Genomic DNA, 12,926 nt, shown 5'->3' on the forward strand with positions numbered 1-12,926 from the left:
GACATTGGAACACAGGAGTGATGGTTGCTGATAATGGGTCTCTGTACGTCTATGTACATATTCCATTGAAAATCAGCCGCCTCCAGCTACAAATGTCATTTACAACACTAACAATGTCTACACTGTATTTCTGATCAATTCTATGTTATTTTAATGGACAGAAATTTTAAACCCAAACATATTTTGACCCCAAACTTTTTAACAGTAGGGTACCTCCAACCCGAATCATGTCCATGTCCATGATACATCGGGTATAGTGTCAAGACCTGCATGACCTTCCTTCTGTGCTAAATCCAATGCTAATGTTAGCGGTAAATCCAATGCTAATGTTAGCGGTAAATCCAATGCTAATGTTAGCGGTAAATCCAATGCTAATGTTAGCGGTAAATCCAATGCTAATGTTAGCGGTAAATCCAATGCTAATGTTAGCGGTAAATCCAATGCTAATGTTAACGCTTTGGAATTTATCAGCCTCCTCTTGCACACATCGACAACATCAACTACTGCGGCCTTGTCAAACCAGGTGTCTGGGATGAATCCAGTTTCTTTCTAAACAGATATTTGAATGTGACAAAGTTACATTCAGTTCCTAAAACAAACATGACCTAAAACAGTGCCTAAGCCCAAGAAACACAGCATGACATTTAAAATAGTTTTTTAGGCAACTATGTTATACACAGCTACAATATTCTAGTAATTGCTGAATAAATATCAGGTAAATGAAGAACAGTTGAAATAAATGTTTTCAGTTCCATTGTGTACGGAAATATAAAACATTTTAACAGTTGGATGTGTCTACCATATTTAACTAAGGAGTCATTAGCTTGCTGGGAGCTGAGAATTGTATGGGATAGAATCTCAGCTACTCATATCTGCCATTGGCCAATCTGACTATTAATAACTGAGGAGGTCCGTTTTTAAACTGGCAGCAGGGTTATTCATAGGACATACCATTATAGCTCCATATAGTTGTACAAACACACACACACATACACCCACACACACACATTGACAGGGACAAGCCAATACAAACACCCTTTCCTGTTGCATTTACAGAACAGATACTTTTGTGTCTGTGCAGAAACGGCATGTTCCTTCATTTGTGTATTAGTCAATCTGAATCGACCATGAGGTCACTTTTTCCTACTGATTGGACGGGGCTGCGGTGTAGAAAGAGTCACATGCTACTAGATTTGTGTCCATTATAACACTGCATCGTTTCTCCCCTGATGAGTGTAAAAGCCCCACCCGGGGACTGGTGCCATATGTATGGAGGAAGGAAACTCTCTTGCCCATGCTAACACTCATCCAAAGCTTTTTCAACTTCAAGAGTACATCTAAAGAGAATGAGCAATATTTACCTTATATATGGCAGAAAGAAAAAGTGGGGGGAAAAAAACATACGAAATTAATTCAGTAATGTTACGTTCTTGTAATATGGTACAATTTGGAAACTGACATTAAGTCTTAACTGAATGATTGTCTTTGGCATGCCACTCGCCGGGTTGCTGGGGGCTGTCTCACCCCCCAAAACAATTTATTCTTTGTGAAGTTTGAAATGAGATCAGTCGTGACTGTATGTGGCCTTACTTGAGGAGTGGCTTTTTTCTTGCTACCCTCCCATACAAGCCACATTTGTGATATTATTGTCACATGCACACAATGACCATTCTTTGTAATGAATTCCTGCAACTGCTTCAGAGTTGCTGTAGGCCTCTTGGTAGCCTCTCTGACCAGTTTCTTCCTGGAGCAACGTCCTGACCCAGGGAGGGTCTGTGTTGTACCAAATACATCCGACTTCTTAATAATAGACTTCACTGTGCTTCTAGGCACTGATAAAGCCTTTGACATTTTTTTGTATCCATCTCCTGACTATCCATCTCCTGTCCACAACTTTATCCCGGAGATCTTTTGACAATGCCTTGCCACCCATAGTTGATTGTTTTCTTCAGTTGCACTACCAAGGACTGAAATGCTTCAGGAAAAGCTTGTTTCATGCTGAGCTAATCAAAATGACCGCAGCTGATCACAGTTGAAAGTCAATTGGCTTTGTGTGCTATTGAAAAGGTGATTAACTACACCTGGTTGGGTTTACAAGTCATTTTTAGGAGGGGGTGATTCTTTTTCCAACTCAGTGATTCTGCTTTTTAATTTAATGTTGTATTATATCTTTCACTTGGATGTTATAAGTTGTAAATACAGCTGAATAAAACAAAATTGTTTTTGTCCGTTTTCATTTCAAGCTGCAAAGCAACAAAATGTGATTATTTTAAAGGGGGGTGATTCTTTTCTATACCCACTGTATAATTGATGAGACACAATCTGGCTTCATGAAAGGAAGACATATCTACAATAATGTAAGATTGGTACTTGATACATTAGATTACTCTGACCTTTTCAAAACAGATGGCTATCTTCTTCTTCTTTTTTTAACTTTTACAAGGCTTTCAATGCAATAGAGCATTCCTTCATGTTTAAAGCTGTTGAGGTATTTGGTTTTGGCCCAAATTTCACAACTGCTTCTACAACCCTTTATAAGAATAGCAACTCTTCAAATAAGCTGCAATATGGAACAACCCAAAGGTTTGACATTGAGGTACATGTCAAGGATGCTCAATTTCCCCGTATTTATTTCTCTTCTAAGTTGCAATGCAACTTCTATCTAATTACATAAAAAACTCTGACTTAGAGGGTTTCAAAAGAAGAGAAGACTATTGCTATTAGTCAATAAGCTGATGACACTGTACTCTTCTTAAAGAATATGGATCAAGTTCCAATTGTTATTAAGATAATGAAGGACTTTTGAATTGACTCTGATTTATGCTAGAATGTTCAGAAATGCGAATAACTACCTATATGTTTACAGTCAAATCTTCAATTCGTAATATTCCTATAAAAACTGAGGTGAAATATCTTGGAATTGCTATTAAAAAGGATGAGGTCTGAAGAACTGAAAGTAACTTCAATCCACTTATTCCCAAAATGCAGCATAAATTGTATTCTTGGTTACAAATTGGCCTTTTCATCTTTGGGAGATTGTTATTATCAAAAGCTGATGGTTTATCTCAAGTTATTTAAATTTTTTATAAACAAATATTATCTTGCTGGAATATAATGTACAAACATAATTTCTCGCTCCATAAATACTTTATTTGGAACAACAAAGACGTCTGATACAAAATTAATCATTATTCATACAAAGATGGGTTGACAACAACATTCTATTAGTTAATCAATGAATCAATGGGAATGGATTTTAATTTGCTTTTTCTACATTTCTTAAGAAGTATAACTTAACTGTAACTCTGTAACTGTAACACGTTGGCTTTGATGCAATCCCCAGTGGTGTTGTCACGATGCAGGTGTAGTGGAGTGTGTAGAAAAACTTCGAGCCAAACGCAGGGAGGTGATAACAAAACTGTATTCTTAAATTAATCAAACTCAAAGGCACGCTATAACATGGCACACAAACGCTCAAACAAACGTGCCTCTCTCCACAATAGAAAGACATAGAACAATACCACACAAAGACACCCAGAAACACAGGAACTAATATAGGCAACCTAATGAGGGAATGGACACCAGGTGTGTGCAATAACAAGACATGACAGTGCCGTGGGAGGAGGAGCGGCGTGGCTAGAAGGCCGGCGATGACGCGCGCCGAATACCACGTCGGGGGGGAGGGCGCATGTCCTCCACACGCGTCCTCGTTACAGGTGTTATGGTACTGTTAAGAACAGGTCCAAGATGAAAATTAGTGTAATACCATCTTTTGACACAACGGATATACACACTGATGATGGTTGTTCACTGAATAACTGTACTACTAGTAATCAGAAGATACAATCTGTCTTGTTAAGGAATTCGATCTCAAAACCTGCTGTAATATCAGTATGGAACAGCACCTATGATGACATTATCTGGGAGAAAACATGGATTTTATATAAGAAATTCTTATTATCTAATAAGATATTTGAAGTATCATATAAGTTTATTCACAAGTGTTATCCTTCAACAAGCAAACTAGGGAGATGAAACTGTAAATCATGTGTTTTGGGATTGTATTTATTCCAAAGTATTTTGGATAGATTTTTCTAATTTGAATAGTACCAAGTTAGTTAAAGAATTCAATATGGATGTAAAGTATGTCTATCTTGGTTTAACTGATAGCAATACCTGCAACAATGGAGCAGCCTTTATAATGCATTTATTACTTCTTTTAGCCAAGTATTAACTTTACCAGTGCAGATTTAACTGCCACAAGCCCATCTTTTCAGTATTTCAGAAGCACCTTGAGCACTATATTTTTACAATCGAAGATTCTATAAATGTAAAAGCCATAAAGAAAATATTAATTTATGTTTAAATTATGAATTGATATCATTTGTATAATTCTGTCTCTGTAATACCCTTTTTTGTTCGTATTATAATCCCCATTATACTATACACCAGTTGTGAATGTTATTTGTTCATTGCTATGAAATAAAGATGTCCCTGTCTGGGAGGGACTTACCCAAATCATAATTGGTTGGGATTGTGTCTAGCTTTCTGGACTGCCTATGCTTGAGAGGTATTCCTGTTTAGTAGCTATTGATATCTTTCCAGATGACTGACTATTGTCAAGCTATTGAAATACTGCTCCAACAATGTAAACACTAGCAATGTAAGGCAAATGAGAGGAAACAAGATCCGGTGGAAGGCCTACCATTCTAGTCAACATGGCGATGGACATGTGTAAACAACAAATAACTACATTTATTAGCAAATATTTGCTGGCATCCCACGGAGTAAAATAATTTAAAAGGTTATTTTCAATATCTATTCAATGGGTTTCCAACGTTTCAAAGTCCTTAGCTGAGTGGGATTCCGTGTGCCTGTAATATCAGTTACTTTGTAACAACGTAAAAATTAGTCACGTAATTCGACCATCCTTCATGTACCTCAAGTCTATACAAATGGGCAGCTGATCTCGCGCTGACATTCTTGGCAGACGTCAACTCGCCACTGTGTTGGTGGGTGAATCACTAGATGGATAGAGTGAACAGAGAGGAACTGTCGAAAAACCAGATGAAGTAAAAATGTGGTCTTTGTGTTTAATCAGTTTGTCCTCTAACATTTTTAGGTCGGAGACATACCCTTATAGCCAATATACCAGAATCACGTTTATTTGCTCAGTAAGTCTACACATATCCCGGATTTTGGTAGGTGTAATAATACTGCAGAAGTAGACCAAGAAAGGGACAAATGCACTAGATTTTGGCAAATCATGAAAAAAAATACTAGATGGTTAAAGACACTGATGAAGAAGCCTAATTGAGGTGAGAAGCTTAGTGTGTGTGTGTGTTGGAGAGGTCGAGGGACCGTATCCAGAACCATCGTGGCCTGTGCTTTGCATGCAGTAGAGTTTGTTACATGCAGGACATGGAGCCAACATTTCCAATCCCTATATAAAAAAAGATAACATTACGCGAGAGCGCAGAGAGAACACTTATGTAACCAAGGGAACCAGATAAATTATGTTCTCGCGAGATGTGATTAACAGCGCCCCCCCTGTTTGATTGACTGCAGGGAGGAGAGAAGAATCTCCGCGGCTAGCGATAGCACTAGGCTACACAAACATAAATCTATTATAATATTACTCCAATAATCAGTCAAACCAGGAGTGTTGTTCTTTTAGGATCAACGAAAGAGGACTTCGATTTTGTCGTACAGACTGTTTTTTTGCTCATCGCCAGACGGAGAGAGGGTAAAAAACGAGGGACTAATTCCAAAAAGAGGAAAAGCGGCCTATTTTTGTTCCTGATATCTTGCAAGTTTGCGCGGCCGGTGTAAATATTCTCAGCTTTCACGAGTGCTTATTTTTGCTACATAAACAAAGAATAACACAATATATTTTCACTCTCCACTAACCAGTACCTCTTACAGTCTACCCTCTCATTAGTTACTATCTGGCGTTCGCTAAGTACGCTAGCGGGAGCCGAGGCGGCCTGTTTTGTTTTCGCAGCGTAGCCGCCATGAACCGTGGACAATAACAGAATCCGTGGTGTTCTTTAGGTGTCGGTGCGGACGTGCCCTGAATATGCAGGCCAGAGGTAGAGGGTCCAGCTGTAATTAAACAATTGGAGGAAAATGCAAGTAAGGAACGTGGAAACGGGGAGCTTACACGAATAAGAGAAACAGCCCTATTTGAATTTGGTACGACGGTGACTACATTGCCTAGCAGTGGATAATTGGAGGCCGGAGTTAGAGAAAGAGCGCCACCACACCAAGAGACTGTATTGTTGTTGAATCATAACTCACCCAGTGAGTGCTGCTCGTAACACGGATCGCGTGGAAGACAAGTGAACGGGCGTGGATGAATTATTTTCATTTTGAATCAAGTTTTTCTCCTGATTTTATTTTTGTGTATGCACGGATTTACAGTTATATCTTTATGTCATGATGATCATATGGGCATATTTCGTGCCGTGGAAAAGGGGAAAGCGTTAAAGATGGATTGGTTGTGATTATGATGTTATACTCGTGTTGCCACGAACATAGACTTCACATTTGTATGTTTGAAACTGTGATTTATATCACAAATAAATTTGCCTATTTGGTGCGTAGAATCGTACTGGCACTATTTTGGCTGTCAAGTTAAGCTAGCTAACTAGCACTGTTAGTACATCACCTCATCTATGCCCTCGACACAGCTCGCCTGCCCCCCGCCTTCTTTGGACAGTAATAGAACGGGCAAGACGGGAGTCGCAAGCCCCTTCTCCGTTTAACGGGTGCTACTGGACTTTCACCAGAGCACCTGTGCATGTGTTTTTGTTCGTTTGTGTTTTTTATTTCTCGGACTGGATGTTTCTGTCTTTTGGCTGCTGAGATGAACCCGGTGAATGCGACCACTCTGTACGTGTCCGCGTGTCGTTCGGTGCTGCAGTGCGACCCTCGCGAACCCCGGGCCCTGGCAGAGCTTTATAAGCTGCTCCCGTTTTTCCGCCAGTCGCTGTCCTGCCTTGTGTGCGGTAAGTGTACATGTATTATTATTTCAACGACATCGCTTCTTCTATGAGTAACTAGCTATCTGCTATAGCTAGCATATCTGTATCCCCGCCATGACACACCCCCATTACCATGTCGGAGCAGCTAACGTTAGCTAGCTCCTACTAGCCGATAGCGTGGAGCTGTATGGCTTCGCTATCTGTCTTCGTGATCCATATACATTTATTTAATAGCCGCACGCATATAGCGAACCATTCTAGACATGCTAATTTGACAGGATCGATTGACTAAAATGTGAATGCTGTGCATTGATTTGCAACATTTCAACAGTCATCATAGCCACCGCGCTAGCTAGAGTATTTCATGTTAACCTAATCCAACTAGCTAGCTTTCTTCGCTCCACCCCCACTTGTAACTGAATCCCTGCCGGACAGGTGCATGTGTTTGCTCAGGCAGAACAGGGGGAGTGTTTGTAAAATATGTATTAATTCAGCCAGCATCTATGGTTCTGCACGCTGCATTCGTGTGTGGAGGGGAGTGGGCGGGGGTTGTGTTGTGTGCGTGCCCTTTCTTTAATATGCATCTTGAGCTCCATTGGAACTGAGCGGAACTGCTGCACGAGCTTAGTACAACGTATAGTCGACACAACAAAACCGTTTGGTAGTGAAAAATGTTGTAGCCGAGGAGGGTAACGCGACCCTTTGACTCCAAACACGGCGTTACCCCAAAAGCTTGTAGCTTAAAGTTGTTTAGTTTATCTAAATAGGCTTTTTGTGAACGGAGAATATTGCACAACGTTAGTCACCGCTCGCAAAATTAACACTTCTATCGGGGGATTCCTGCTTTTTATTATTTTTATGAACACCTGCGCTTCTGTTTAGAGAATATACGGAACTTTAAGAGCTTTGAAGTTAACTTTTTTTGTAATAACGGTTGTTTTTTGTTTTTACTTAGTTCAGTCATGTTAAGTCAGAACAGCAACGGCCGGCACGTTTGTGACAAGTAGATTTTGCATTCTACTCTGTATCAAGGCGTGTTTGTTATCGTTTATAAATGGAACACTCTTCATCCGCCTTCCTCCATCTGCAGTCAGACCCCCCCCGCCCCCCCCCCGCCCCCCAGCTGCCATCCCTAACAACTGCTGTTGCTAAGGAAGCCACTTTCAAAGCACAGCTGTCATCAAGCCTTGCAGATGCAATCAGTCTTCAGCTGCCTGTTTTGAAATTGCCTTTATCAATTATTGAATAAACATTTAATAGAATATAAACTTGGTCTGGGAATTGCCAGGAACCTCATGTTTTGGTACAATATGTATTCATATTTTCCAGATTCTGTATAGAGTGGCTTTGGAAGGAATTTAGACCCTTTCTCCGCATTATTCTTATAGATTTATTTTATATCAATCTATACACAGTACTCTATAATGACAAGGCAAATTAACATTTTTAGAAAATGTTGCGCCTTGTATTCATGTCCAATCAGTTGAATTTGCCACAGGTTGTCTCAAATCATGGATGATCAAAGGACACTTGATGCATCTGAGTTCAATTTGGCAAAGGGTCTGAATTAATGAGATTTAAGTTTTTCATTTTCAATAAATTGACAAAAAAAGTCTAAGAAGATGTTTTTACTTTGTTGTTATCGGGTATTGTGTGTGGATTGATGGCACAATGTTTAAATGTAATCAATTATAAGTGTTGTCAAGAACACCGAAACATGTTGATATTAACCAGATTTTAATACTTTCCAACGCCACAATACATACATACATACATTCAGTATATTATGTAATGCGATTCAATGTAGTGATATTGTGATTCAGTGTTTCAAACATTGCTCACTGTTTGTCTGGTTTTGAGGAATTGGAGATCTGTGAAGGGAAAAAGATCAGTCATGAATGTAAAAGTGCTTTAAAAAAAGAAATGCTTTCGCTATTTAAAAAGGTGGAGAACCAAGTTTTGAAGTAAAAAAACACTTTTTGTGCAGATATGTAAATCAAGAGCCACAGATCATGATATTGTGCGAACTATATATGGACATACACATTATCACAATGTGTCACAATCTTTATTCTCGCCGTTGCACTTATAAACTTCAGGTGTCGAAGTGGTTCATTTTAAAAACAGAGACTTTATTTTTGCCCGTTGCGTTACAGCTTGATATTCAGAGCAGAGGAGCAATTTTAATGAAAGCATTTCACATGCCGGTTCCATGCCTCACATCACAGCCGTTGTGACCCGGGTTCCATGCCTCACATCACAGCCGTTGTGACCCGGGTTCCATGCCTCACATCACAGCCGTTGTGACCCGGGTTCCATGCCTCACATCACAGCCGTTGTGAACCGGTTCCTTTGGGGAACTTCAGTGTCCTGGCAAGGGGAGGGTGGAACCAACAGGTCATTCTCTCTGGACAGTGGAATTAGTGTTTCCCTGTGACTTGTTGATTCAGCTCACTTGGTGGTAGAGCAAAGAAGTGGGATGAGAAGTTGAATGGCTCGGCGTGTGATGTTTTGGGGTGTCGTTGGTCTTCTGAGCCTGTTGGGCGTTGGTGCCATGACACAAGTTTGTGCAGATAAATTGGATACCATGAAATTAGGAGGAGAAGCATTGAAACCGGAGAAGCAAGCTTATTAAAAAAAAAAGCCAGTGGTTGCCATAAAGGTCTAATCATGATTATTCTGTCTCCAGGTAACCTACTGCAGGACCCCATAGCGCCCACTAACTCCCAGTGTCAGCACTATGTTTGTCTGGGATGTAAAGGCCAGAGGATGCTACTCAAGCCGTCCTGCTCCTGGTGTAAGGACTACTCCCGCTTCCAGGAGAACAGACAGCTCTCCTTATTGGTCCATTGCTACAGACAGCTCTGCCTCTACATCGCCCAGTCACCTCTCGCCCCGCACATTGCCAGCGCGGCTAGCGATTCGCCTGACCTCCTTGCCATCCTTAACGAGGGCTTGTCGTTGGCCGAAAGCGAGCAGGAAGGGGAGGACACTGCGGACTCTGCGAGCCAGTCACCGCCCGCTGCCCCCTCGACGTCTGACCTCAGACTCGATGAGGTTCCTGTTGCAGAGGAGAGACAGGAGGCGGGACTTAGCCCTGTGGGTGCGGTTAACGGGCTACATGACTGTAACGGCCTGGCCAATCAGGAAGTGCCGCCACCTGTCACCTTAGCAACGGGCGGGGGTGTTCTAAAGCAGGAGAACTTGGCAGACGACCTTCCCGTGTGTGTTGGAGTGGTAGGCGGTGGGGAGGCAGGACTTTGTGACATCAGCACGTTTGGGGAGGAGCTTAATAAAGATGGCGGAGGTCCGTTGTTGTTGAGCGTGGAGGAGGTTCTTAGGACCCTGGAGCCCGAACCTGACCCTGAACAGCCGGACCACCAGCCCCAGCTGGACTGTCCCCCTGTACCCCCCCACAATGGATCATACTGCCCTCCCACCCCCGACTCCCCTCACCTCACGCCCTCACTTCCCCCGGATAACATCCCTAGACATCCCCCGCCTCCCCCCCAGCCCGCCCCTGCTCTGTCACGCCTCCCCCCTCGCTGCCATCGCAAGCGTTCACGTTCGGAGAGCGACAGTGAGAAAGTGCAGCCCCTCCCCATAGCCAGCATCCTCCGGGGCCCCCCTCCAGGTCCCACCAACCCCCCGCACCTCACCAACCCCGGAGCCACGGTCAAACGGGAGCCCAAACTCCCCTCCGCCATCACCCCCCCTCATCTGGCGCCCGTACCCAACGGGGGGCCTCCCAAGATTAGCAAGACTCTGCTGGTGTCCAAGGGCCTCAAGAAGACCCTGGAGCACCACGGGGGCCCCAAAAAGGCCTACGCCAAGGTCAGGCAGGGAACCCCGAAGCCCCGCGCCCAGCCCCGTGACCGCCTGCCCCCCCATGGCCACGCCCATCCTCTGTCCCACCCGCCCAGCCCCTCAAAGCCTCTGTACAAAAAACCAGTGGAGAAAAAGGGCTGTAAGTGTGGCAGAGCCACTCAGAACCCGTCTGTTCTCACCTGCAGGGGGCAGCGTTGTCCCTGCTACTCCAACCGCAAGGTGAGTTACCCTCGATTTATCCCGGCTTCGCCTGAAACCCTGTATCCGCATGTGGTTCGAGTTGGTTGTAAATAATAAAATTGTGACGTGTTCCTCCCCAAGGCATGTCTGGACTGTATCTGCCGTGGCTGCCAGAACTCCTACATGGCAAATGGGGAGAAGAAGCTGGAGGCGTTCGCGGTACCGGAGAAGGCTCTAGAACAGACTCGCCTCACCCTCGGCATCAACCTCACCTCCATCACGGCTGCGGCCCTGCGCAGCCCGGCAACCAGCAACACCCCGCACGGGAACCAGCTTATAGCCACAGCGACGGGAGCGTCGGGGGTGACGGGGGTGTCGTTTCTGTCCGGGGTTGGGGCGGGACATGAGGACAGGGGGTTTGACGATACGCTGGACATGGGGTTCGAATGTTGAAGACATGCCATACTTGGACCTTATTGACCAATGGGCTGTGCCGAGAGGATCTGGAGGGCAGGGTTAAGAATAAGGCAGCTACTGTGACGGGCAGGACGAGGAGTGACTAAGAGACACAAACACTCCATCCAGCGCCCGGAACGTGCTTTTTGGTCTTACGTACCGATGACGGAGAGGGATATCGTTACTGTATGTTCAGAGATTTCATTTTGGGGGTGGGGGGGTGGGGGTGGGGGGAATTAGAAGTTTTGTTTTGTACTATCAGTGATGTATTTGCCTGCTATGGGGTCCTGTGTGTCAGAGGGAGGATTGGTTCAGAGATAAGTGTCCCAAATGGCACCCTATTCCATGGTCTGTTCACAACTTTTGGCCACGGCCTCGGTCTGCTAGATTGGAATACGGCGTTGTTTGAGACTGGCCCGATGCCCATTGGCTTGAGCCAGCCGCAGGTGGACATCAGTAGGCCGGCTGTAATTTATAAACTTTTGTTTTTGTACACAAAACTTATCAAATTCCATTTAAGAGGATGTTTTATGATGATACATTTTATAAGTTACATTAACAAACAAACATTTGCAGTATTTATTGGACGTCACCTAACCTAGGTAGCGGTGGGCCACGCCCACTCCAGCTGTCAGCCTATCAGATCCGGTGTGGGCGGTTGTCTGTCTAAAATGATGTCGCTGTCCTGTTAGTGCTAGTTTCTGCTGTCTCCAATTGTCGTTTTGTTTTCCCTCGGGGCATTTAAAAATCTGTAATATAAGTGTAACATATTTCCACAAAAAAGAAAATCAAAACCTAACTTGTTGTGTGTTTCTCTTAACCATATCAGGCTATTTATAGACCATTAAGATGAAAATGTACTTTGCACAAGGTTCTTCACATTACGGTGGTTCTCAACTGGTTTTCCCTCAAAACACTAATCGAATCAGGTTTTTTAGTTGTCACCCGGTATTCACTTAGCAATTTTTTGTGTAAATGCAAACTTCTTTTTTTTTTTGCTGTGTTTTTATTTTAATGCTAACTTTTGCTATATTGGTTCTTAGTGTTGCAATTATATTAAACAAGGGAACAACATCCCCAAGACTTTCATTGTAATCCCCCAAAAAATATATAATGCTCATATTCCTCCAGAAGAATGTTTTTGCAGTCTGTTAAATGTTCCTGCTAATAAGCACACACACAATGTTGCATGTGCTGGGAATCAAGAAAAACTCCACTGGATCATTTTTCATTTGTAAAATTTCTACCTGGTCATTTATTTTTTTTATCAGAAAACTGCCAGTTGAAAACCACTGCTGTAGTTAAGCAATAAGGCACAAGGTGTTGTGGTATATCACCAGTCCATCTGCAATGGGACGTGACTACAAACAGCTCTTAGCCATGGTATAATAGCAACATACCACAAACTCCCTTATTGCTATTACAAACTGGTTACCAATGTGATTACAACAGTTAAAAGTGATGTAATACCTTCTG

At 42.9% G+C, this 12,926-nt stretch overlaps 1 protein-coding gene across 1 annotated transcript; it reads left to right on the plus strand.

The window, feature by feature from the left end:
- The first annotated feature begins 5,547 nt into the window (after nt 1–5,547).
- On the plus strand, nt 5,548–12,524 carry msl2b (MSL complex subunit 2b). The gene is made up of 3 exons (XM_013139759.4): nt 5,548–7,010; nt 9,676–11,033; nt 11,136–12,524. Exons 1-3 carry the CDS (start codon nt 6,803–6,805, stop codon nt 11,445–11,447), a joined length of 1,878 nt encoding a protein of 625 aa, XP_012995213.3. The 5' UTR covers nt 5,548–6,802; the 3' UTR covers nt 11,448–12,524.
- Nucleotides 12,525–12,926: the final 402 nt, after the last annotated feature.

The sequence above is a fragment of the Esox lucius genome, chromosome 21 (genome assembly GCF_011004845.1).
Source record: "Esox lucius isolate fEsoLuc1 chromosome 21, fEsoLuc1.pri, whole genome shotgun sequence".
Taxonomy (NCBI): domain Eukaryota; kingdom Metazoa; phylum Chordata; class Actinopteri; order Esociformes; family Esocidae; genus Esox; species Esox lucius.